The sequence below is a fragment of the Hyperolius riggenbachi genome, chromosome 10, assembly GCF_040937935.1.
Source record: "Hyperolius riggenbachi isolate aHypRig1 chromosome 10, aHypRig1.pri, whole genome shotgun sequence".
NCBI lineage: Eukaryota > Metazoa > Chordata > Amphibia > Anura > Hyperoliidae > Hyperolius > Hyperolius riggenbachi.
In genome coordinates, this window is record NC_090655.1 from 290695144 (window position 1) to 290722733 (window position 27590).

At 45.6% G+C, this 27590-nt stretch overlaps 1 protein-coding gene across 1 annotated transcript in view; it reads right to left on the bottom strand.

The window, feature by feature from the left end:
• Positions 1–27590, bottom strand: part of LOC137537292 (zinc finger protein 208-like) — a 121333-nt gene that overhangs the window by 36520 nt on the left and 57223 nt on the right. Inside the window, exons 6-8 of the mRNA XM_068259370.1 lie at positions 1708–1873; positions 1036–1519; positions 1–140 (exon numbers count right to left, since the gene is read on the bottom strand). The exon at positions 1–140 is cut by the window's left edge and continues 379 nt beyond it. Of these exons, the coding sequence (XP_068115471.1) occupies positions 1–140; positions 1036–1519; positions 1708–1873 (790 nt within the window). The remainder of the gene's footprint in view (positions 141–1035; positions 1520–1707; positions 1874–27590) is intronic.

The window sequence follows — 27590 nt, forward strand, 5'->3', positions numbered from 1 at the left end:
GGTCTGCGGGACTTCATGGACCCCTCTGACTCCATCTTGCTGAGAAGGATCCTCGTCTGAAGTGCCCATGTCTAATTCCTCATCTTCTCCAAAGATTCTTCCCATCTCCTGTATCACCACCAATCCTAGATTATGCTCCGCTAATGGGCATTTAACATAAGGATGCCCCAAGTTTTTACAAACGATTGCAGCGGATCTTTCTGCATTCTCTAGCCAGATGACCAAATCCTTGGCAGAGGGAGCACCTCAGCACCTTACAAGTATAGCTGAAGTGCCCCCTCTCCCCACACCTAGGGCACACTTTGACCTGCCCAGGGTAATGTATGTTCAATTTGTCTCTACCTAAAAAGACTATGTTCGGCAGATGCTTAATTGCATTATTCTCAATTTTCAGCTTTATTGTAAAATGCCACCTTCCGGTCCAAATACCCATTTCATCTAGGGTCTTTCTGGGCGAACCCAAAACTTCCCCATAAGACCTGAGCATCACAGCCAGGTCTGCGACTGGAATGGACTCGTTCCGGGTCAAAACTGTAATCGTTCTCACTAATGTTTGACTGCTCACAGGCACCACCACCACTCCTTTCCAAAACTCTGTGGCCCTCACAGTTTGAAATTTGACCCAGAATTAATCCAAAGCCCCCTGGCTGATGAAGCTCAGGTCAAATTCTGCATCCTCCCAAGAGTGGATCATAGCAAAAATATCATGCACAGAAAATCCTAATGCCAAGATTTCTTCTGCTAACTTCTTCCTTGTTGGAAGAGAACATGCAGGGGCCGCCTTGATCTTAACTAAAGATCTCCTGGATCTCTCCCCAGGGGACCGAACCCCAGACGCGTTCCTTCCAACAGGAGGGCGGACATTCCACACATTAGAACCCTCAGCTGTAGGTGGGCCCCCACCAGTAGCGACCCCACCTCCCCCTACAGCTGAAGCAAATGACATGGGAGGTTGTGCCCCCCACCAGGCATAGCAGTGTCTCCAACAGGACCCTTAGGAACCTCAGGCACCCCCCCAGAAGCCACCCCCCTCACCAGGAACCTCCACACCAACCCTAGGGACATTAACATTTCCAGGGGGGCTGCTGGTCACTTGAGCCCCAACAACAGCTGCATCTACGTTCACTTCAGCAGCTTCTCCAGTCACAACAGCAATAGAAACACCAGCCCCATTAGGATTAGGAAGAGTCTCACCCTGTTTTCCTGACTCAATGTCCATCAGAACTTCAGATCCACCAGCCAGCAGGTGCTTTTGACCCAGCGGCAAACCAGGCGACTCCTGGCTCACCGCTGACTCCTCCATGCGCCCGACATGATCTTCCATGTTGCCAGCTGTATTCCCAGCTCCCGCCACCTCCATACTCCCGACATGACTCTCCGTGTTGCTAGCTGCTTCACCGCCGGTTCCTGCCACCACCGCATTCACAGGCTCCTCCATACTCCCGGCGTGATCCATCACGTTACTAACTGCCTTGCTGCCGTCTCCAATCTGGGCATCACCACCACCGACTCCCGACACCTTAGCACAGCAGACACCACTCCATCACCACCAGGTAGTACACTCCCTGCCACAACAGTAACAGCAGGGGTGTCACAGTTCACATCAGACCCCTTAATTTTGGGGGATTTCTTCACCACACGCTTGGGAGGAAGCACAGAAACATCTCCCTCAGATAGTTCAGAGGATGATCCGCTTTCCCTTCTCACAGTACTGCTAGAGTGCGGGCGGCTGTCACAAAGCTCCGAAAATGGTCCAGCTTCTTTCATTAAAGCATTCAGCTTGTCAGCATTTTCAGCAAACTCTGCCTTCAGCTTGGCTAATTCTTCACGAAGCCCTGCACGGTTGTTGCTCCATGCACGATTAATCTTGCCTCTAACATCACAAATCTGGCTTTTTAAAACATCATGGGCCATATGCAATTCACTTTTTCACCTGCGTTTTCTCCTAGGAGATAAATTTTCAACTTCTTTTTAAAATAACTTTTCAACATTTTACAAATGAAAAAGTACTAAAAAGTAGATGAAAATGTAAATGTAAATTATTTTGAGTATTTTCTTGCATGCTGGTGGTTTAAAACGGATTTTATTGACAAGTTTTAAAATATCACCTAGGAGAAAACTCAGGTGAAAAAGTGAATTGCATATGGCCCCATGTTTTTCAACTGCCAAATTAATTACTCTTGCTAACAACACCAACCTCTGCTTGTAGTCTACAACAGACTCTCCTTCTTTGGGAAACATCCCCCCCTCCAGATTTGGGGGAGTTTCAGATGCACTTGGACTTCCATGGGGGCTCCTGCCTCCACTGTCCCCGCTCATGGCAGCACCTGCTGGGCAGGCAGGTAAAATTTAGCTCCCAGGCCTTTCAGCCTGCTCGCCTTCCTCAGACACCTCCAAAACTGCACCAACAGCAGGTACTTCATCATCCTCCTCGCACATTACGTCCATAGTGTCGCCTAACTCACACATATGAGGTGGTGTAACTTGCTTAGTGCCTTCATCTTCTTGTAGCAGTATTGGCTGTGAATCAGTGATTTCACCACCAAATAACTCCTGTGGAGTGTCAAATGGAGTGGATGTGGTGCTTGTAGTAGCGCTGGTGGCTGCGGAAGATGAGGTGTTCTGTGTTAAATTGTCAACCACGTCCTGACAATTATGGGAGGTGATGGGACGTGCCTTCTTCTGAGCAGTGTACTTTGGGCCAGGGCCGCACAAAATCACATCAACATGACCTCGCACAGACCTCCCAGGTGGCCTTCCCCTGGGTCTGCCTCTACCTCCTCCTCTACCTGTTTTGTCCATATCGGGGGGGGGGGGGGGGGATGAAGTGAAAGGTATGCACTGATTTGACTAATACAATGTGCCGTCACACAGGTGCAGCAGTTAACAGGTATGCACGGAGTGGTATATCACACTGCGTGCACTCACGTAGGTAGGTGGGTTCACTGAACACAACAGGGAGGTATATGCAGTGATGAAGTGGGTTCAGTGAACACAACAGCTAGATATATGCTAGGTATATGCTGTGATGAGGTGAGTTCACTGAACACAACAGTTAGGTACATACAGTGATGAGGTGGGTTCACTGAACACAACAGGTAGGTATATACAGTGATGAGGTGAGTTCACTGAACACAACGACTAGGTATATGCTGTGATGAGGTGGGTTCACTGAACACAACAACTAGGTATATGCAGTGATGAGGTGTGTTCACTGAACACAACAACTAGGTATATGCTGTGATGAGGTGGGTTCACTGAACGCAACAGCTAGGTATATGCTGTGATGAGGTGGGTTCACTGAACACAGCAGGTAGGTATATGCAATGATGAGGTGGGTGCACTCAACACAACAGGTAGGTATATGCAGTGATGAAGTGGGTTCACTGAACACAACAGCTAGGTATATGCAGTGATGAGGTGGGTGCACTGAACACAACAGGTAGGTATATGCAGTGATGAGGTGGGTTCACTGAACATAACAGCTAGGTATATGCTGTGATGAGGTGGGTTCACTGAACACAACAGGTAGGTATATACAGTGATGAGGTGGGTTCACTGAACACAACAACTAGGTATATGCTGTGAGGAGGTGGGTTCACTGAACACAACAACTAGGTGTATGCAGCGATGAGGTGGGTTCACTGAACACAACAGGTAGGTATATGCAGTGATGAGGTGGGTTCTCTGAACACAACAGGTAGGTATATGCTGTGATGAGGTGGGTTCACTGAACACAGCAGGTAGGTATTTGCAGTGATGAGGTGGGTTCACTGAACACAACAACTAGGTATATGCTGTGATGAGGTGGGTTCACTGAACACAACAGTTAGGTATATGCTGTGATGAGGTGGGTTCACTGAACACAACAGGTAGGTATATACAGTGATGAGGTGGATTCACTGAACACAAAAACTAGGTATATGCAGTGATGAGGTGGGTGCACTGAACACAACAGCTAGGTATATGCAGTGATGAGGTGGGTTCACTGAACACAACAGCTAGTTATATGCTGTGATGAGGTGGGTTCACTGAACACAACAGCTAGGTATATGCTGTGATGAGGTGGGTTCACTGAACACAAAAACTAGGTATATGCAGTGATGAGGTGGGTTCACTGAACACAACAGCTAGGTATATGCAGTGATGAGGTGTGTTCACTGAACACAACAGGTAGGTATATGTAGTGATGAGGTGGGTTCACTGAACACAACAGGTAGGTATGTGCAATACTGGGTAGTACAATGTGCACCTGCTGTCACACACACAGGTAGTCACTGAATGTGCTGGGCCTGGCAGTGGCACACACACATTCATCTAGGGTCTTTCTGGGCGAACCCAAAACTTCCCCATAAGACCTGAGCATCACAGCCAGGTCTGCGGCTGGAATGGACTCATTCCGGGTCAAAACTGTAATCGTTCTCACTAATGTTTGACTGCTCACAGGCACCACCACCACTCCTTTCCAAAACTCTGTGGCCCTCACAGTTTGAAATTTGACCCAGAATTAATCCAAAGCCCCCTGGCTGATGAAGCTCAGGTCAAATTCTGCATCCTCCCAAGAGTGGATCATAGCAAAAATATCATGCACAGAAAATCCTAATGCCAAGATTTCTTCTGCTAACTTCTTCCTTGTTGGAAGAGAACATGCAGGGGCCGCCTTGATCTTAACTAAAAACCTCCTGGATCTCTCCCCAGGGGACCGAACCCCAGACGCGTTCCTTCCAGCAGAAGGGCGGACATTCCACACATTAGAACCCTCAGCTGTAGGTGGGCCCCCAGCAGTAGCGACCCCACCTTCCCCTACAGCTGAAGCAAATGACATGGGAGGTTGTGCCCCCCCACCAGGCATAGCAGTGTCTCCAACAGGATCCTTAGGAACCTCAGGCACCCCCCCCCCAGAAGCCACCCCCCTCACCAGGAACCTCAACACCACCCCTAGGGACATTAACATTTCCAGGGGGGCTGCTGGTCACTTGAGCCCCAACAACAGCTGCATCTACGTTCACTTCAGCAGCTTCTCCAGTCACAGCAGCAATAGAAACACCAGCCCCATTAGGATTAGGGAGAGTCTCACCCTGTTTTCCTGACTCAATGTCCGTCAGAACTTCAGATCCACCAGCCAGCAAGCGCTTTTGAGCCAGCGGCAAACCAGGCGACTCCTGGCTCACCGCTGACTCCTCCATGCGCCCGACATGATCTTCCATGTTGCCAGCTGTATTCCCAGCTCCCGCCACCTCCATACTCCCGACATGACTCTCCGTGTTGCCAGCTGGTTCACCGCCGGTTCCTGCCACCACCGCATTCACAGGCTCCTCCATACTCCCGGCGTGATCCATCACGTTACTAACTGCCTTGCTGCCGTCTGCAGTCTGGGCATCACCACCACCGACTCCCGACACCTCAGCACAGCAGGCACCACTCCATCATCACCAGGTAGTACACTCCCTGTCACAACAGTAACAGCAGGGGAGTCACAGTTCACATCAGACCCCTTCATTTTTGGGGATTTCTTCACTATACGCTTGGGAGGAAGCACAGAAACATCTCCCTCAGATAGTTCAGAGGATGATCCGCTTTCCCTTCTCACAGTACTGCTAGAGTGCGGGCGGCTGTCACAAAGCTCCGAAAATGGTCCAGCTACTTTCATTAAAGAGACTCCGTAACAAAAATTTCAGCAGTATTTCTCCTATCCTACAAGTTCCTAAGGCTGTTCCATTGTGCTTTGGCTTACTGCAGCACTTTCTACTTACACCATCTCTGTAATAAATCAACTTATCTTTCCCCTGTTGGATTTGTCGGCTGTGTCTGGAAGGCTGCCAACTCTTCAGTAATGGGAACAAGTTAACTCCTTCCAAGCCCCTCCAGTGCTCCTGTGATGATTATTCTTCACAGACAATGTCCCTTACTCTCACTGTCAGCTTGTCTGCTATCTGTGAGGTTGATAAACACAGACTGATAAACTGAACAAATAATAGCTGGCTGAGGAGGAAGCTGCCTGGCAGGCTAACACGACTCCAGGCTCTAACACAGCTTGTCATGCTTCATTGACACAGAGCTCTTTCAAAACTTGCACATGACCTCTGGAGACTGAATTCAATGTGTAACTCACTGAATTCTCTGTGTACTCACTGTGTATTAACTGAGTTCACTGCTCTGCTGATGTACTTCCTGTTTTGGTGGCCATCTTTTCTGTTTACAAAACAGTTTATAAAACAGTTTTTTTACCCTCTTTATTGCAGCGGAAAGCAGCAAAAATATTACAGAGGGGGCTAGGAGATGACCCCAAACAGGCAGGGATGTTTGTTTATACTTCATTTTGTGGATACAGATTCTCTTTAAAGCGTTCAGCTTGTCAGCATTTTCAGCAAACTCTGCCTTCAGCTTGGCTAATTCTTCACGAAGCCCTGCACGGTTGTTGCTCCATGCACGATTAATCTTGCCTCTAACATCACAAATCTGGCTTTTTAAAACATCATGTTTTTCAACTGCCAAATTAATTACTCTTGCTAACAACACCAACCTCTGCTTGTAGTCTACAACAGACTCTCCTTCTTTGGGAAACATCCCTCCCTCCAGATTTGGGGGAGTTTCAGATGCACTTGGACTTCCATGGGGGCTCCTGCCTCCACTGTCCCCGCTCATGGCAGCACCTGCTGGGCAGGCAGGTAAAATTTAGCTCCCAGGCCTTTCAGCCTGCTCGCCTTCCTCAGACACTTTCAAAACTGCACCAACAGCAGGAACTTCATCATCCTCCTCACACCTTACGTCCATAGTGTCGCCTAACTCAGACATATGAGGTGGTGTAACTTGCTTAGTGCCTTCATCTTCTTGTAGCAGTATTGGCTGTGAATCAGTGATTTCACCACCAAATAACTCCTGTGAAGTGTCAAATGCAGCGGATGTGGTGCTTGTAGTAGCGCTGGTGGCTGCGGAAGATGAGGTGTTCTGTGTTAAATTGTCAACCACGTCCTGACAATCATGGGAGGTGATGGGACGTGCCTTCTTCTGAGCAGTGTACTTTGGGCCAGGGCCACACAAAATCACATCAACATGACCTCGCACAGACCTCCCAGGTGGCCTTCCCCTGGGTCTGCCTCTACCTCCTCCTCTACCTGTTTTGTCCATATCGGGGAGGGGGGGGGGAATGAAGTGAAAGGTATGCACTGATTTGACTAATACAATGTGCCGTCACACAGGTGCAGCAGTTAACAGGTATGCACGGAGTGGTATATCACACTGCGTGCACTCACGTAGGTAGGTGGGTTCACTGAACACAACAGGGAGGTATATACAGTGATGAAGTGGGTTCAGTGAACACAACAGCTAGGTATATGCTGTGATGAGGTGAGTTCACTGAACACAACAGTTAGGTACATACAGTGATGAGGTAGGTTCACTAAACACAACAGATAGGTATATACCGTGATGAGGTGGGTTCACTGAACACAACAGGTAGGTATATACAGTGATGAGGTGGGTTCACTGAACACAACAACTAGGTATATGCAGTGATGAGGTGTGTTCACTGAACGCAACAACTAGGTATATGCTGTGATGAGGTGGGTTCACTGAACGCAACAGCTAGGTATATACTGTGATGAGGTGGGTTCACTGAACACAACACCTAGGTATATGCTGTGATAAGGTGGGTTCACTGAACACAGCAGGTAGGTATATACTGTGATGAGGTGGGTTCACTGAACACAACAGCTAGGTATATGCTGTGATGAGGTGGGTTCACTGAACACAGCAGGTAGGTATATGCAGTGATGAGGTGGGTTCACTGAATATAACAGCTAGGTATATGCTGTGATGAGGTGGGTTCACTGAACACAACAGCTAGGTATATGCAGTGATGAGGTGTGTTCACTGAACACAACAGCTAGGTATATGCAGTGATGAGGTGGGTTCACTGAACACAACAGCTAGGTATATGCAGTGATGAGGTGTGTTCACTGAACACAACAGCTAGGTATATGCAGTGATGAGGTGTGTTCACTGCACACAACAGCTAGTTATATGCTGTGATGAGGTGGGTTCACTGAACACAACAACTAGGTGTATGCAGTGATGAGGTGGGTTCACCCAACACAACAACTAGGTGTATGCAGCGATGAGGTGGGTTCACTGAACACAACAGCTAGGTATATGCAGTGATGAGGTGGGTTCACTGAACACAACAGCTAGGTATATGCAGTGATGAGGTGTGTTCACTGAACACAACAGCTAGGTATGTGCAATACTGGGTATTACAATGTGCACCTGCTGTCACACACACAGGTAGTCACTGAATGTGCTGGGCCTGGCAGTGGCACACACACAGTATGAATTATCAAGGCTGTCTATAATGCAACACAAGTGTCAGTGACACACAGAAAATGTTTTTCTTAAGAACAGGATTAGCGCTGAAAAGAGCTGTTGTGGGGTGCTATTTTAGCAATAAGAATCAGCCAGGAGCAAGCTAACAAGCTTACAAGAGCCTAACTAATCTTTCCCTAAGAGAGAGTCTGATGCAGCTCGCCCTCCTCTCACTACAGCAGGCACACGAGTGAGTGTAATGGCTGGCGCTCCCTGCATTATATACAGGGGGGAGTGGCTCCAGGAGTGAGCGTAGCCTGATTGGCTACAATGTGCCTACTGATTGTGATGTAGAGGGTCAAAGTTGACCCTAATGGAGCATTATGGGGCAAACCAAACTTCCGGGAAAGTTCACGGTTCTCCGCGATCGCGAACCCTCGGAAGTTTGCCGGGAACCGTTCGCCGGCGAACCGTTCGGGCCATTTGCTATGGCATTACGCTATGGCTATGGTAGGATCCTATTGTGGGCTCCTCTGAGGACAGTCAGTGACATGACTATGTGCTCTGTAAAGTGCTGCAGGAGATGTCAGGACTATATAAATTTATAATAATAATACAGTAGGACATTAGACTATGACAGGATTAGATTGTGAGCTCCTCTGAGGACAATCAGTGACATGACTGTGTACTCTGTAATGTGCTGCAGAAGATGTCAGGGCTATATGAATACATAATTATAATATGGTAGGACATTAGACTTTGACTATGGTAGGATTAGATTGTGAGCTCCTCTGAGGACAGTCAGTGACATGACTATGTACTCTGTAATGTGCTGTAGAAGATGTCAGTGCTATATAAATACATAATAATAATATGGTAGGACATTAGACTATGGTAGGAATAGCGTGTGAGTTCCTCTGAGGACAGTCAGTGACATGACTATGTACTCTGTAATGTGCTGCAGAAGATGTCAGTGCTATATAAATACATAATAATAATAATATGGTAGGACATTAGACTTTGACTATGGTAGGATTAGATTGTGAGCTCCTCTGAGGACAGTCAGTGACATGACTATGTACTCTGTAATGTGCTGCAGAAGATGTCAGTGCTATATAAATACATGATAATAATATGGTAGGACATTAGACTATGACTATGGTAGGATTAGAGTGTGAGCTCCTCTGGGGACAGTCAGTGACATGACTATGTACTCTGTAATGTGCTGCAGAAGATGTCAGTGCTATATAAATACAGTTGTGTGTGGTTTGGTATTAGTCATGGAGAGAATCCAAAAGCATAACAACAAAAGCTGTTTAGGTGATACCTTTAATGACTAACTGTACAAGATTTCTTTGCAAGCTTTCGAAACTTTAAGTTTCTTCTTCAGGCATCATACAGAACTGGATCAAGTTCAGAAACATACTTGACAAAGAAACGTAAAGTTTCAAAAGCTTGCAAATAAACTTATAATATGGTAGGACATTAGACTGAAACTGTGGTAGGATCAAACTGTGAGCTCCTCTGAATAGTCAGTGGCATGACTATGTACTCTGTAAAGTGCTGCAGATGATGTCAGTGCTATATATATATATATATATATATATATATATATATATATATATATATATATATATATATATATATATAAATACATAATAATAATATGATAGGACATTATACTATGACTATGGCAGGATTAGAGTGTGAGCTCCTCTGAATAGTCAGTGACATGACTATGTACTCTGTAATGTGCTGCAGGAGATGTCAGTGCTATCTATCTATCTATCTATCTATCTATCTATCTATCTATCTATCTATCTATCTATATACATACATACATAATAATAATATGATAGGACATTATACTATAACTATGGTAGGATTAGAGTGTGAGCTCCTCTGAATAGTCAGTGACATGACTATGTACTCTGTAATGTGCTGCAGGAGATGTCAGTGCTATGTAAATACATAATAATAATATGGTAGGACATTATACTATGACTATGGCAGGATTAGAGTGTGAGCTCCTCTGAATAGTCAGTGACATGACTATGTACTCTGTAATGTGCTGCAGGAGATGTCAGTGCTATCTATCTATCTATCTATCTATCTATCTATCTATCTATCTATCTATATACATACATACATAATAATAATATGATAGGACATTATACTATGACTATGGCAGGATTAGAGTGTGAGCTCCTCTGAATAGTCAGTGACATGACTATGTACTCTGTAATGTGCTGCAGGAGATGTCAGTGCTATCTATCTATCTATCTATCTATCTATCTATCTATCTATCTATCTATCTATCTATATACATACATACATAATAATAATATGATAGGACATTATACTATAACTATGGTAGGATTAGAGTGTGAGCTCCTCTGAATAGTCAGTGACATGACTATGTACTCTGTAATGTGCTGCAGGAGATGTCAGTGCTATATAAATATATAATAATAATATGGTAGGACATTATACTATAACTATGGTAGGATTAGAGTGTGAGCTCCTCTGAATAGTCAGTGACATGACTATGTACTCTGTAATGTGCTGCAGGAGATGTCAGTGCTATATAAATACATAATAATAATATGGTAGGACATTAGACTATGACTATGGTAGGATTAGAGTGTGAGCTCCTCTGAGGACAGTCAGTGACATGACTATGTACTCTGTAATGTGCTGCAGAAGATGTCAGTGCTATATAAATACATAATAATAATATGGTAGGACATTAGACTATGACTATGGTAGGATTAGATTGTAAGCTCCTCTGAGGACAGTCAGTGACATGACTATGTACTCTGTAATGTGCTGCAGGAGATGTCAGTGCTATATAACTACATAATAATACTATGGGAGGACATTAGACTATGACTATGGTAGGATTAGAGTGTGATCTCCTCTGGGGACAGTCAGTGACATGACTATGTACTCTGTACAGTGCTGCAGAAGATGTCAGTGCTATATAAATACATAATAATAATATGGTAGGACATTAGACTATGACTATGGTAGGATTAGAGTGTGAGCTCCTCTGAGGACAGTCAGTGACATGACTATGTACTCTGTAATGTGCTGCAGGAGATGTCAGTGCTATATAAATACATAATAATAATATGGTAGGACATTACACTATGACTATGGTGGGATTATTAGAGTGTGAGCTCCTCTGGGGACAGTCAGTGACATGACTATGTACTCTGTAATGTGCTGCAGGAGATGTCAGTACTATATAAATACATAATAATAATATGGTAGGACATTAGGCTATGACTATGGTAGGATTAGATTGTGAGCTCCTCTGAGGACAGTCAGTTACATGACTATGTACTCTGTAATGTGCTGCAGGAGATGTCAGTGCTATATAAATACATAATAATAATATGGTAGGACATTAGGCTGACCTATGGTAGGATTAGAGTGTGAGCTCCTCTGAATAGTCAGTGACATGACCATGTACTCTGTATAGTGTGTGACACCTTCGGTATGTCATATCGAATGCGTCACAAGTCACAGCACACATATTTCACTCACAATGTCCATTTAGCTTGCAGCTCCTGGTCAGCGTACCTATGTAATCTCTGCTGGGAGACTTGGTTGCAGGATACAGCCGGTATGGCTTATCCTGCTGCTGCACAGGTCCCGGCAACGTTAATTACTATTCCCCCTCAGGTACACATGGATAGTTGGGAATTATAGTGTTTTAAAATGTAACTTCTGCTCAGTCTTGTGACAGCGCCGAAGTTACTCCCTGTGCTCTGCTATAGCCGTAATTCCTGTTACGGCCTTTGGTGGCGTCGGCTGCGTCCAAATCTCCTGCACTATGATTGCAGTGCTCGCCTGCTCAGTTGTGCTCATAACGAGCTCAGAATCACAGGCTGACTTGAGCGATCACGGGGTTGAAATCAGCATCCGTGGTCTGCCGTGATGTCGGTTTCGAATGCACCCGTGATTGCATTAGAAACCAACTTGTGATCACGGGTTCCATGAGCTCGGAATCCGGTAACCAGGGAAATTACGTCATTGGGCCAATTATAGGGCCCCCAGCCAAGGCCCTAGCAACCAATCAGAAGAGGGGAGCCTGGCCCTCCCCTCCTCTATATAAGACAGCAGCCATTTTGGGACCTCATCCTTGCTTGTGACTCAGTGGCTTAGAGAGCAATCTCGGTGCTATTGTCCAATCGGCGTAAGGTCCTGAAGCTCTGAAATGTGGGCGATCGTCCATGCATGCATCGCCCAGCATCCCTTGCGGCAGGTCTCAATCATCAGCCCACCGGCCAATTAGCAGCGCCGGCTGGCTGTTGGCATTAGGGATGCTCATTCGGATTCCACAGAAATGCAATTTCCGAAATTCCGATCAGAAATAGCATTTCCACATCGGAATGCGGAAATCGGTAATGCAAGTGTGGTAGGCGGATTTCCGCCGGAAATCGCGGAAATTCCACCCGACTAACTTCAATTTTCTCGAAAACTATAAGGTCTTTTTTTGCATCTTGTTCACAAGATTCAGTTTAATAAACCCTGACAATTTGGTGTTTTTAGGACTTAAGGGGGCTTTGCTATTAACCGCTAAAGTCGGCAGATTTTTACTGTAATGTAAAATGCAGAAAATCTGCATCTGCCTATTTTCTGCATTTTACAATACAGTAAAAATCCGCCGACTTTAGTGGTTAATAGCAAAGCCCCCGTAAGTCCTAGAAACACCAAATTTTCAGGGTTTATTAATCAGAATCTTGTGAACAAGATGCAAAAAAAAGTTTTCAAAAAGACCTTATAGTTTTTGAGAAAATTCCGCATTGGAATGCGGAAATTGGTAGCAGAAAGCGGAATCGGTAATTGGCTATGGCGGAATGCGGATTTACCGCGGAATCGGAAATTGGCATTTCCGACCATCCCTAGTCAGCATACGATCTCACCAATAGAAACTGTATAATACAGGTTGTTTAGTAAACAACCTGTATTATAGTGGCTGCCTCCTCCTCTGGTGGTCAGTGTCCCAATCGACCACCAAAGAGGACGGCAGTCCTGTAGTGAGTAAGACAGCACATTGCCCTCCCCCTCCACGATTGCCCTCAGATAACCCCTCACTGCCCCCTACCCCTTTGTTTGGGTGTCTGACTGAGGTCTGATTGGTATCTGGTCACCTGTCACCAGCTCTGATTGAGGTCTGAGTGACATCTGATTGAGATCTGAGTGGCATATAATCGTTTGTGCAATGTTTATTGACATTTGATCGCCTGTCACCAGCCCTGATTGGTGTTCGCTCATCTCTGATTGCCCTGTGATCGATCTCTGTTTACATTGCTTGGCATCTGACAGCTGCAGTGTGATTGACATTTGATCGCCTGTAATCAGCTCTGATTGAGGTCTGAGTGACAGCTGATCTTCTGTGCACTGTTGATTGGCATCTAATCGCCTGTTTTCACTCCAATTGGCATCTGATCGGCCTCTCGATTGCCCTATGATTGGCTATGATTGACCTCTGTTTCTATTTGCATTTGATTGCTTTGGATTGCATATGTGTAACATATGTGTCTGCGGGCACGCAGGGTGTCTCTGCAGCCGCTTTGGTTCCCTATTCAGAGTCTTGTTCCGTTCCCTCGGCGTCTAGTACGCCGAGGACAGAATTTTAATTTGCACACAAGGTTTCTGTATCGCGCAGCCGCGCGCGTAGACAGGACCTTTATGCTGGGAGGAAGCGCTTCAGCTGACCTGCTGATAGGCTGACGTTAGAGCGGACGTTCGCTGCTCAGGATTGGCTGATTGGAGTGGGCGTGGCTTGGAGGTGTCCTCTGCTTCTTAAGCCGTCGCTGCTCACTCGCAACTGATCTGCGGTTGCGAATACTTATGTGCTAGCGTTCAGACCTTAGACTAGTATCCGGTGTGCTTTGATCTGGGAGGAAACCAGGGATTTCACACAAGACTAGGAGATTGTTTACTGTATATTATTGATATTCTGTGTATGACTCTGGCTAACCTCTGACTCTGCTAATTGCTACTCGTCTTTGTACTTCTGCCCATCTGATCTAGTTGCCGAATCCCTGCCTGATTACCTTCTACTCTTTTGCCTTCTGACTCTGTACTGTATCTGCCTCTTTGTTGCCGAACCTAGCCTGTCTGATGCTCCGACTCACCAGTGGGCCCTCGCCACTGGTGAGGTATTCTATTAGTGCCCACCAGCTCCTCTGGTGAGGCTCAGCTAAACTAATCAGTTACTGTATTCTATTAGTGCCCACCAGCTCCTCTGGTGAGGCTCAGCTAAACTAATCAGTTACTGTATTCTATTAGTGCCCACCAGCTCCTCTGGTGAGGTCTTGCAAACTTATTGTTACTGTGTTCTTATAGTGCCTACCAGCTCCTCTGGTAAGGCCCAGTCTATTGTTGCACCAAGCACTACACATACCTTGTATTTTGCCAGCTATACGTGTATTATTGGTGATACTGCAGATCACCACATAATCAGGTATAGCGTCTGTATTATTGGTGATTCTGCAGATCACTCATAATCAGACGTCTGTGTTGCTACACCGATCGTTACAATCTGATTGCATTTGATTGCCTCTGATTGCATTTGATTGTTTTCAATTGCTATCTGATTGCCTCCTATTGTATCTAATCACCTCCGATTGTATCTGTATCTGTCACTATCCTAGTGATCTAAAAACAGGCCAGTGAGTTAGCTAGGCCCCTGTGTTAGTTAGTTAGCGTCAGTTAGCGCCCAGCCCACTACAGCGCAGTCACTAATTAGCCGCTGATTAGCATCATCACTGTTGCTAATCAGCGTTGTCACTATATAGTATCTGTAAGTGATCAGTACTGATCGCAGTCAGATCTATTTAAGTACGTTAGGTTCACCTTAGAGTAGGCTCCACTAAAAACGCAGTGTTTGTCCGATCAGGCCTGATCGTTTGGCCACACTTGCGTTCAGCCCGCCCCACCGCAGTGAAAGTAATTTTTGTTTTCTGATCACTGCAAAAACCAAACACAATAGCTGCGGCACTCTAAAGATCAGTTTTGATTTTTTTTTTAATCAAAACTGAGCGACCGCAGCTTTTTACTTCACAAGCACTCCTTTTTGCTAGGTAGGTGTGCTCTCTTTCCTGGGTAGTCTCAGAGGAATACCCCTTAAATGTAGTCGTCCACCATGGCAAGAAAGGGGTATTCTGCTGAAGAGGCCTACAGGATTCTGGCCCAGTCGGATGAGAGTGATTGGGACTTCTCATCCGACGAATGATCCGGGTTAGAATTTGAACCTTTAGACAGTAGTGGCTCACTGACCGATAGCGACAATGACGAGGTTGGGGTCCCTGCTAGCACCAGGGGTACCCGACCCCATGTCAGTGGACCGCAGGGGGTGCAGGATCAACCTCAAGGGCAGCAGAGTGGTGCAAGTGCTGATCCAGGTTTTCATGGTGAGGCCTACACCACCAGCGCAGCACATCCTGGACCTTACACCAGCACTGCCGTATACCCTGGTGAATTGGAGAGCACAAGCAGCGCTGCACATCCTGGACTTGGAACCAGTACTGCCGTAGACCCTGGTGAATTGGCGAGCACCAGCATGGCAGTTGAAACTGGTTCAGTGGCACGTGCAGTGAGACCCCAGTCGCAGCCACCAGAAACACGGGCCCATAGTACCCCTAGCCTCCCAGAGGTGCTGGCAAACCCAGATTGGCAACCTTCTGGTTCCACTGCACCCATAGTGCCCCCTTTCACTGCCCAGTCTGGAGTCCAGGTGGAGACAGATCATCTAGGATCGGCCCTAGACGCTTTTCATCTGATCTCCACCGAGGATCTCTACGACTTAGTCGTGGCAGAGACCAATTGTAAGGCCAGACAATTTATCACCGCCAATCCGAACAGCTCCCTGTCCCAGCCTTTTCGGTGGAAACAGGTCACAGTTTCTGAATTTAAAATCTTTTTGGGCCTTCTCCTCAACATGAGTCTAACTAAAAAAAAATGTATTGCGGTCCTATTGGTCTACGCACCCAATACATCACATGCCCATGTTCTCTGCTCATGAAAGAGGCCACCCTGCTTACGACCGGCTCCACAAAATTCGGCCCCTCATAGACCACCTGTCATCCAAATTTGCAGATGCTAACACCCCTGAGCAGAACATCTGTATAGACGAGTCCCTCGTACATTTTACCGGGCGCCTTGGCATTAAGCAGTACATCCCAACCAAGCGCGCCCAGTATGGGGTCAAGCTGTATAAGCTCTGTGAAAGGGCCACAGGCTATACATATCGCTTTAGGGTCTCTGAGGGAAAAGACACAAAATTGGAGCTGGTCGGATGCCCTGACTACCTGGGGTGCAGTGGCAAGATTGTGTGGGACTTGGTGTCACCCTTATTCCACAAGGGGTACCATCTCTATGTGGACAACTACTGCACAAGTGTGGCCCTCTATCAGCATTTGAAGATAGTCGGAATTCCCTGCAGTGGCACCGTGCGGCCTAGTTGCTGGGGCTTCCCCCAATGGCTCGTTAGTACCCGGCTTGCACGGGGGCAGAGCCTTGTGTAATCAGACCTGCTCGTGGTGAAATGGAAGGACAAGAAGGATGTTTACCTTCTGTCGACCATTCATGAAGACACGACAGTCCAAATTCAACGAACAACTGAGGTTGTTGAAAAAAAACCTCGCCGTCCACAACTATAAGCTTAAATGGGAGGGGTGGACTTCAATGAGTGGACGTTGGCTCCCTATTTAGTTTTCCAAAGGACCAGCCGCTGGTATAAGAAAATGTCTGTATACTTGATTCAATTGGCAATGTACAACAGCTTTGTTCTCTACAGTAAGGCTGGGAGAACTAAAAGATCCTTCCTTCAATTTCAGGAAGAGATCATTTCGGAACTCCTGTATCCAGGAAGGGCCGTGGCCAAACCCCCTAATGCAGTTAGCCGGCTACATGAAAGGCACTAGGCTCATGTCTTTCCGAGTACCCCAGGTCAACGCACCCCAAGAAAACATTGTCGGGTCTGTAAGAGGGCTGGAATGAGGCGTGACGCCACTTTTTATTGTCCCACCTGTCCTGACCAGCCTGCCCTATGCATAGGTAAATGTGTTTCGAGAGGTACCACGAGCAGGTACACTATTAGAGTAGGGAATGCAAGACACAGTACTAGGCACACAAAGGTCTCTCAAGGCTCTTTCACACTGTTGTGATGTGTTGCAGCAAATTGCCTAGCGAAAGTCCCACTTTGCGGTCCCCACTACACCGGAAGTGTGGGACTTGGCTAGTGGTTACCTACGCTACTACGCAGCTGCTGCGGCGATTTGCGCCCATCTGGTTGGCGACGCAAAGATTGCTTGGCCGAATGCCAGACAGGGAATACCATGTTCGAATGTGGTATTCCCTGAAGGTCTGTTTTTGGCGATGCGGTGCGGCGGGCGCGACCCACCGGATACGCCAATATGCAGTGTGAAACCAGACATCAGCTTTCGGGAGACCCAAATACACAGGGCTGCCAGAAACCTCTCCTTTCACTTGGGACAAAGTGCATAGTGTACTTTGCCACATCTTGGTGCGATTTGCACTTTGCACACTGTCCCATGGGGAAGGAGAAGTTTGTCCTCAGAAGGTAAGTAAAAAAAAACAAAAAAAAACCAGGTAAGCAAAAAAGTAAAAAGTTCCAAATGTTATTGTTTGGTTAAAAAGGTTCAATAAAGTTTATCATAGTTAATGTTAATGCTTTTATTGCATTGCTGCATGCTTGTTTTTTTTCTCTCCCTCTCTTTTTCCATCTTTTACCCTTCCAGGTGGACCGACCAACCAGCTGCAGCACTGATGGTGCATCCTGACAGAAGCATTGCGCGCCTGTCAGATTACACACAAGTCGGTGCATGCAGCGCTGCAGGACGAGATTTCTCCTCCGCAGTAAAAAAAGATACGTTTGCCGAGGCATATGAGCTGAGGGGCGGTGTTGGGGTTCCTATGCTTTGTCAAGCACTTTGTATCAAAATTGGCAACGTTTTTTTCATCCATATTGATCAATGTGAATGGATTAATTGAGATGCCAGGGCATATGAGCAGAGTGGGTTTGGAAAATGTTGTGGGTGGTGAGCCTATGTCGTGGCAAACCCCATGCCCCCCTTTTTTCACATTTTTTTGGCAGATATTTTTTTCATCCACATTGATCAATGCGAATGCTAGAATCTTTGCCGTTCATTTTTCCTTTCATGGAAAAAAAAAGTGCATTACCCGTATGCCCAATATAAGGAGTATAGCAGAAACTCCTAATACTGGTCATGCGGAGACGCTAAAATGCCAGGACAGACACCACAAATTTTTGGAAGCAAGACACCCCAAGGTATTTGCTGAGGGCATGGTGAGTTCATAGAAGATTTTATTTTTTGTCATAAGTTCGCAGAAATGGATGTTTTTATTTTTTTCCCACAAAGTGTCATATTCCGCTAACTTGTGACTAAAAATAAAATTTGATATGAACTCACTATGCCCCTCGTGGAATACCTTGGGGTCTCTTCTTTCCAAATTGGGGTCATTTCTGGGGTGTTTTTACTGTCCTGGAATTGTTTGGTGGGGGCCTAAATTGTTAGCACCCCTGTAAAACCTGAAGGTGCTCATTGGACTTTTTGCTAGCCTGCAAAAAAAGTGTCACACATGTGGTACTGCCATTCTCAGAAGTAGTGGTATAATGTGTTTTGCGGTGTCTTTCCACACATACCCATGCTGGGTGGGAGATATATCTCTGTAAATGGCAATTTTGTGTAAAAAAAAAATTAAAAGAAATTGTTATTTACAGAGATATTTCTCACACACAGGATTGGTTATGTGTGAAAATACACCCTAAAACACATTATACTACTTTTCCTGAGTACGGAGATACCATGTGTGACACTTTTTTGCAGTCTAGCTGTGCAAAGGGGCCCAAAGTCCAATAAGTACCTTTAGGATTTCACAGGTCATTTTGAGGCATTTGGTTTCCAGACTACTCCTCACGGTTTAGGGCCCTTAAAATGCCAGGACAGTATAGGAACCTCACAAGTGACCCCATTTTGGAAAGAAGACACCCCAAGGTATTTTGTGAGGGGTATGGTGAGTTCATAGAAGATTTTATTTTTTGTCACAAGTTAATGGAAAATGACACTTTCTAAGAAAAACAATCCATTCCCACTAACCTATTATTTTCTGTAGGAGGTCTTAGCTTCTGATTTTTATACTTCCGGTTATAGTTTATATGACCGTATCATCATTAGCCTGACAAGGAGCCACAGCCCGCTGTTTCAGCTACAACCACCACCACCACCAGGCAACCCCCAACTAGAGGGAGACAGGCATCTCCTTCAAGCCATAGTGGGGTCTTCACATCCCAAATATGGAATTATTTCCATGTCTCTACTCTGGATTCCAGTTTTGCAGTATGTAATTCCTGCAAAAACCCCTTTGAGCAGAGGTTTGGATCTGTCCAAGTGAGGTACTTCAGGCCTCCAGATCCACTTGCGGACCCATCAAGGTAGGGAGTTTGAGGAATTTGAGGGGCTGAAGGGAACCTCTCCCTATCCACAGGCACCTTCCCCTCAGACTTCAAGCAGGCCACAGTACTGCCCCTGCTCAAGAAACCCTCCCTCGACCCCTCGCTACCCTTCAACTACCGTCCTATTTCCCTCCTCCCCTTTGTCTCAAAACTCCTTGAGTGTCTTGTTCACAAACGCCTGACCCAGTTCCTCAATGCCAACTCACTGCTAGACCCACTGCAATCTGGATTTCGGCCTGCCCACTCAACCAAAACTGCTCTCACCAAAGTGGTCAATGACCTTGCCTTAGCTAAAGCTGAAGGTAAATACTCCATTCTCCTCCTCCTTGACCTTTCAGCAGCTTTTGACACAGTAGATCATCCCCTACTCCTCCAGTCCATGGGCATTTACGATCTCGCCCTGACCTGGCTTTCATCCTACCTCTCCAACCGCTCCTTCATGACCGCCTTCAATGAGCCTCTGTCCACCCCCAACCACCTCTCGGTGGGAGTCCCCCAAGGCTCGGTCATTGTCCCTCTACTGTTCACCCTATACACATCCTCCATTGGCAAGGTTATCTCCTCCATGGGTTTTAACTGTTTCACCTGTATGCAGATGACACCCAGATCTACCTCTACACTCTGACATATCCACCACTACCATGGACAAGGTCTCCTCCTGCCTATCAGCCATCTCCTCCTGGATGTCCGCTAGGTCCCTGAAACTAAATCTAGACAAAACGGAATTTATGATCTTCCCACCCCGGTCATCCATGAACCTCCCAGATGTGAATGTCACTGTTAACCACACTACCATTCACCCTACCTCTCAAGCTCGCTGTCTGGGTGTCACCCTGGACTCCGCACTCTCCTTCACTCCCCACATCCAAAACCTCACAAAGTCCTGCAACTTCCACTTTTGTAACATCTGCAAGATCCGCCTTTTCCTGACCTCTGCCACCACCAAACTCATCATCCATGCCCTCATAATTTTACCGCCTTGACTACTGCAATGCCCTTCTGTCTGGTCTCCCTATGACCCGAATAGCCCCACTGCAGTCCATCATAATTGCGGCAGCCAGAATTATCCACTGCTCCCATCGCTCCACCACGGCGGATACCCTCCTTGAATCCCTCCACTGGCTTCCTATCCAGTCCAGAATCAGATTCAAGATACTGTGTCTGACCTTCAAATCTGTCCACAAAACTTGTCCAACCTACATTTCCGATCGTAGTCAGAGGTACACACCTAGCCGCCCACTCCACTCCTCCAATGAACTTCGCCTAACCGCCCCCCGCATCACCCAGTCCCATGCACGCCTCCAGGACTTCTCAAGAGCTGCTCCAACACTATGGAACTCCCTACCTCCACCCATTAGGGTTTCCCCCTTCCCAACATCTTCAAGAAGGCCCTCAAAACTCATCTTTTCACTCTGGCCTACTACCCCTCACAAGTGCTCTAAACCCACAGCTGAACTCTGGTCCCCTACCTTTCGTGTCCTTACCTCTCCCTCTAGATTGTAAGCCTTTGGGCAGGGTCCTCCTCCTTTTGTGTCCTACCTGATCATGCACCTCCATTACTGTGCACCAATGCTATGGATCTGAGTGAACCTAACTTGCCTAATCTCCATGCTCCATCCAGTGACTGACCAAGCATTATCTTATGCTCATACTGTGCTGCGTGATCTGGTTTTCTTGTATTCCTGTATTGTCATATTGCTGTATGTCACCCCTAAATATTGTCTGTAACCTAAACTAATGTCCAGCGCTGCGTAATATGTTGGCGCTTTATAAATACAATAAATAAATAAGGGAGCTGGCAGTGGTCAGAGCAGGAGACCCACCACACAGCCTTCAGCAGCATCCCACCCTCCTGCTCATCCAGCATCAGCAGCAACATGAGCGCGTAAACGCACGACATTGAGATTGGTGAGGCCAGCAAATCCTCAGTGACCTCCTCTGCTCCCCCCTCATCCTCCCATGCAGGGAAGTGTGAGACCCTGCTCAGCGTTGCCTTTCCGGGTGTGACCAAGGCTCTGCCTCCCGCCACACACGCATCCGAGTGCTGAACGGGTTGCTTGCCCGGGTCATGTGCTCCCGGCTCCTGCCTTACTCCCTTGTGCAGGAGGGGAGGGACATGCGTGCGCTCCTGCAGTATGGGATCCCGGAGTAGCTGCCACTACTTCTCCAACATGGCACCAGTTTGTAGTGGCAAACGTGACCCATTTGCTCAATCATGGCATGGGTGAGTGGGTCCATGTCACCATGGACTCTTGGAGCAGCCGGTTTGGGACAGACCTGTCCTTCATTATGCACTGGGTCAGCTTGGTGGAAGAAAGTGAGGCCTTAGCAGCAGCAGCAAGTGGCGAAGCAGCAGCAGCAGCCCAGTTGGTGGTGCCAACCTGCGGGGTCAGGGGAAATGCAGCAGGCTCCTTTGATCCGGTTCAGCAGGTTCTTTTGCCATACCCGCCAAACGCCCTGCCTCAGCATCAGTATGAAGCCGCACCACTGCCAAGTGCTGCTGGAGTTGACCAGCCTGCGGAAGAACAAGCTGATGGCAGCTAATGTCCTGGCCACCCTCAGGGAGCATAAGCAGAGGCCTCAGAGTAAGTTTGGTGGTGTCTGACAATGGGGCGGACCTGCTGGCTGCCCTCCGCAGGGAAGAGTTGACCAACATCCTCTGTTTGGCCATTGTCCTGAACCTGGTGGTGCAGAGGTTCCTGCGCACCTACCCAGTGATGGACGATCTGCTGGAAGAGGCACGAAAAATTGTTTGCCATATTCGCCGCGTCTCCACTGTGAAAAAGAATCCAAGGATCACCACCAAGGTCATCCTGGTGAATATAGGCTCTGCTGGTGGCAATGTCTCAAGGCAGACAATCCCACAGACACTGCTGGGTTCCATGGATGCAGACCAAGGAGGGCGCCACTTCACCAGATAGGCACACAAAAGCTAACTTAGCCTTTGCAGATGCTCATCTGGGCAAATAAGAAGACTTGAAAATGGAATTGTTTGGTCACAATGATGTTTCCTTCATTTGGTGTAAAAAAAAAAAAAGAGATGCCTTCAACCCAAAGAACACCATCCCCACTGTCATACATGGTGGTGGGAACCTAATACTTTGGGGGTGTTTTTCAGCCAATGGACCAGGGAACCTAATCACAGTAAACGGCACCATGAAAAAAGAGCAATACATGAGGATTCTCAATGACAACATCAGACAGTCTGCAGAGAAACTTGGCCTTGGGCACCAGTGGACATTTCAGCATGACAATGACCCAAAACACACAGCACAAGATGTAAAGAAATGGTTAGCAGACAACAACATTAACGTTTTGGAGTAACCCAGCCAGAGTCCTGACTTAAATCCAACTGAGAATCTGTGGAGGGAGCTAAAGATCAGGGTGATGGCAAGAAGTCCCTCCAACCTGAAATATTTGGAGCTCTTTGCTAAAGGTGAATGGGCAAAAATACCTGTGGAGACATGCAAAAAGCTGGTCTGCAGGTATAGGAAGCGTTTCATTGCTGTTATAGCCAATAAAGGCTTTTCTATTGATTATTGAAAAGAGTATGAATAATTTTGGACTGGACACTTTTTGCTCAAATGTAAATAAAAGCTGAAATTTTTTTGTATTCCACAATAATGCCTCTTGTAGATCGTCTTATATTTTGGGAGACACCTATGTCATTTCCCATCAAAAAAATACTTGCTAGTTGAATAAAAGTAACTTTATGTCAAAGTTTGCCGGGGTATGATTAATTATGGGCAGCACTGTATGTTGTTTAAAAAAAATTGGAGGATTCTGGGTTTAAAACGGTGCTGTCCCAGTTGTGTATTGACACAATGTGGGCTTTACGAGTCACAACCGCTGCCTGGAACCTCCTGGGGTTGTTGTTGAGGTTTTATTTTTTACAGCTGTGCTCCCACCACCAGGGGTCACGGCCTACTCTGCTGTCGCACATTCCTCCTCCTGCTGCATTGTTGCTGTGGTACCATGGCCAGGTTCCATGGCCTTCTCTGCTACCAGCTAATCCATCTGCTACTCCTGCTAATGTAACATGCATAATGTCACAGGAAAAAAAAAAAAAGATTAAAACAAGCAAGACTGAGTAAAAGAAAAAAGTGAAGAAGGTGAAGATAAAGAAGAAGATTAGGATGATGATGATGAAGAAGAAGAAATATGGTTTACATGGATTATGATATATATATATATATATATATATACAGTATATATACACATACACACACATATCTCTCTCTCTCTCTCTCTCTCTCTATATATATATATATATATATACATATATATATAAATTTAAAGACTATTTTTGATTCCAGGTTCAATACATAATTCTGACTCAAAACCTTCAGTGATCACATCACAGCCAATTTGGAAGTGGGCGGAGCCGTGACCAGAATAACTCAGATCCGAAATAGGGGATATCCGAGCAACCCTACTGTTTAGCTCAGATTTCAGCTAGCTTCAAAGGGAGGCAATGAATGGGTGTCCGAATACCCAGCCTTTCACAAGGCTGGACTTGTAGGTGTCATAACCCCTCCCAACTACAGAGGAGGTTAAAAACACAGCCACGGACTCAGGTCTTTGTCCTTGTTTTATTATCTGTTGCCGAATACCATCCCACAGGCCAGGTGGACTATGGCAATCGGCCATCTTGGACTTTTCCAGACAAAGATATTTGATTGCCGCATGAACTTCCAATAACGGTACAATGAACTGTATTATAGACACTCTATTTCATTTTTCACCTCTTACTCATTTCTATAGCCCCCAGTCTGCTCTGCCTGACAGGTGTCGGTTATAAAGTAGATGTGTGTGTATAGTTTTATAATAAAACTAATTGAATTGTTTCTGTCTTGCCCTGGTTGCTGCTTATCTGATTGTTGCTTAGAACTCTGCCTCAGAAGAGAGACACTACCGAATTCTTATTTTTAAATTGTTGATTTGCTATCTAGGTTGTAAAGTAACCGTTTCTTCCTTTTAGGAGTAGCTAGGTGGAGTCTGTCCGCACCCATTTGTTCGTGACAGTGGTGGCAGCACTACCATCAATTTTTAGTATGAAATCGATAATTTTATCTTACCAATTATATGTACAATCAAGATTGTATAATGTATGGGCCCATCAACCAATCTTAACCATTTACTATGCTCACAGTGAAATCCCCTCCAGAAGTCTCCAGTGAATGACACCTGCATGGCAACTGTGGCCTAGTAAAATGGGATTGGCAGATGGCTGTCACATTGTCGGCTGCGATGCGACCAATCTTTAGAGTCAGTCTGTTCACCGTATTTCAAGCCTTCGGAAGCAACTATTCCCTGAAGGGTAACGGTAGCAGATTAGACGAAATTGGCGTGCTCTGTCACGTTATCTGATCAGAAACCGGTCTTTTTTTTTTTTCTTAAGATATTTTATTGAAGCTTAGTTACATGTCATATCAAAACATACCATATATAAAATGTACTGGAGCAAAGTGGCTGCTCAGCCTTCACATTCTTGTCCAGTGACATATTAATGACAGGTAACTTTATATTATAACTATGGTAGGATTAGACTGTGAGCTCCTCTGAGGACAGTCAGTGACATGACTATGTACTCTGTAATGTGCTGCAGAAGATGTCAGTGCTATATAAATACATAATAATAATATGGTAGGACATTAGACTATAACTATGGTAGGATTAGAGTGTGAGCTCCTCTGAGGACAGTCAGTGACATGACTATGTACTCTGTAATGTGCTGCAGAAGATGTCAGTGCTATATAAATACATAATAATAATATGGTAGGACATTACACTATGGCTATGGTAGGATTAGAGTGTGAGCTCCTCTGAGGACAGTCAGTGGCATGACTATGTACTGTGTAATGTGCTGCAGAAGATGTCAGTGCTATATAAATACATAATAATAATATGGTAGGACATTAGTCTATGACTATGGTAGGATTAGACTGTGAGCTCCTCTGAGGACAGTCAGTGACATGACTATGTACTCTGTAATATGCTGCAGGAGATGTCAGTGCTATATACATACATAATAATATGGTAGGACATTAGACTATGACTATGCTGAGGATTAGATTGTGATCTCCTCTGAGGACAGTCAGTGACATGACTATGTACACTGTAATGTGCTGCAGGAGATGTCAGTGCTATATAAATACATAATAATGCTATGGTAGGACATTAGACTATGACTATGGTAGGATTAGAGTGTGAGCTCCTCTGAGGACAGTCAGTGACATGACTATGTACTCTGTAATGTGCTGCAGGAGATGTCAGTGCTATATGAATACATAATAATGCTATGGTAGGACATTAGACTATGACTATGGTAGGATTAGAGTGTGAGCTCCTCTGAGGACAGTCAGTGACATGACTATGTACTCTGTAATGTGCTGCAGAAGATGTCAGTGCTATATAAATACATAATAATAATAATATGGTAGGACATTAGACTATGACTATGGAAGGATTAGACTGAGCTCCTCTGAGGACAGTCAGTGGCATGACTATGTACTGTGTAATGTGCTGCAGAAGATGTCAGTGCTATATAAATACATAATAATGCTATGGTAGGACATTAGACTATAACTATGGTAGGATTAGAGTGTGAGCTCCTCTGAGGACAGTCAGTGACATGACTATGTACTCTGTAATGTGCTGCAGGAGATGTCAGTGCTATATAAATACATAATAATAATATGGTAGGACATTAGACTACGACTATGGTAGGATTAGAGTGTGAGCTCCTCTGAGGACAGTCAGTGACCTGACTATGTACTCTGTAATGTGCTGCAGAAGATGTCAGTGTTATATAGATACATAATAATAATATGGTAGGACATTACACTATGACTATGGTAGGATTAGAGTGTGAGCTCCTCTGAGGACAGTCAGTGACATGACTCTGTACTCTGTAATGTGCTGCAGGAGATGTCAGTGCTATATAAATACATAATAATAATATGGTAGGACATTAGACTATGACTATGGTAGGATTAGAGTGTGAGCTCCTCTGAGGACAGTCAGTGACATTACTATGTACTCTGTAATGTGCTGCAGAAGATGTCAGTGCTATATAAATACATAATAATAATATGGGAGGACATTAGACTGACTATGGTAGGGATTAGAGTGTGAGCCCCTCTGAGGACAGTCAGTGACATGACTATGTACTCTGTAATGTGCTGCAGAAGATGTCAGTGCCATATAAATACATAATAATAATATGGTAGGAGATTACACTATGACTATGGTAGGATTAGAGTGTGAGCTCCTCTGAGGACAGTCAGTGACATGACTATGTACTCTGTAATGTGCTGCAGAAGATGTCAGTGCTATATAAATACATAATAATAATATGGTAGGACATTTCACTATGACTATGGTAGGATTAGAGTGTGAGCTCCTCTGAGGACAGTCAGTGACATGACTATGTACTCTGTAATGTGCTGCAGAAGATGTCAGTGCTATATAAATACATAATAATAATATGGTAGGACATTACACTATGACTATGGTAGGATTAGAATGTGAGCTCCTCTGAGGACAGTCAGTGACATGACTATGTACTCTGTAATGTGCTGCAGGAGATGTCAGTGCTATATAAATACATAATAATAATATGGTAGGACATTAGACTATGACTATGCTAGGATTAGAGTGTGAGCTCCTCTGAGGACAGTCAGTGACATGACTATGTACTCTGTAATGTGCTGCAGAAGATGTCAGTGCTATATACATACATAATAATATGGTAGGACATTAGACTATGACT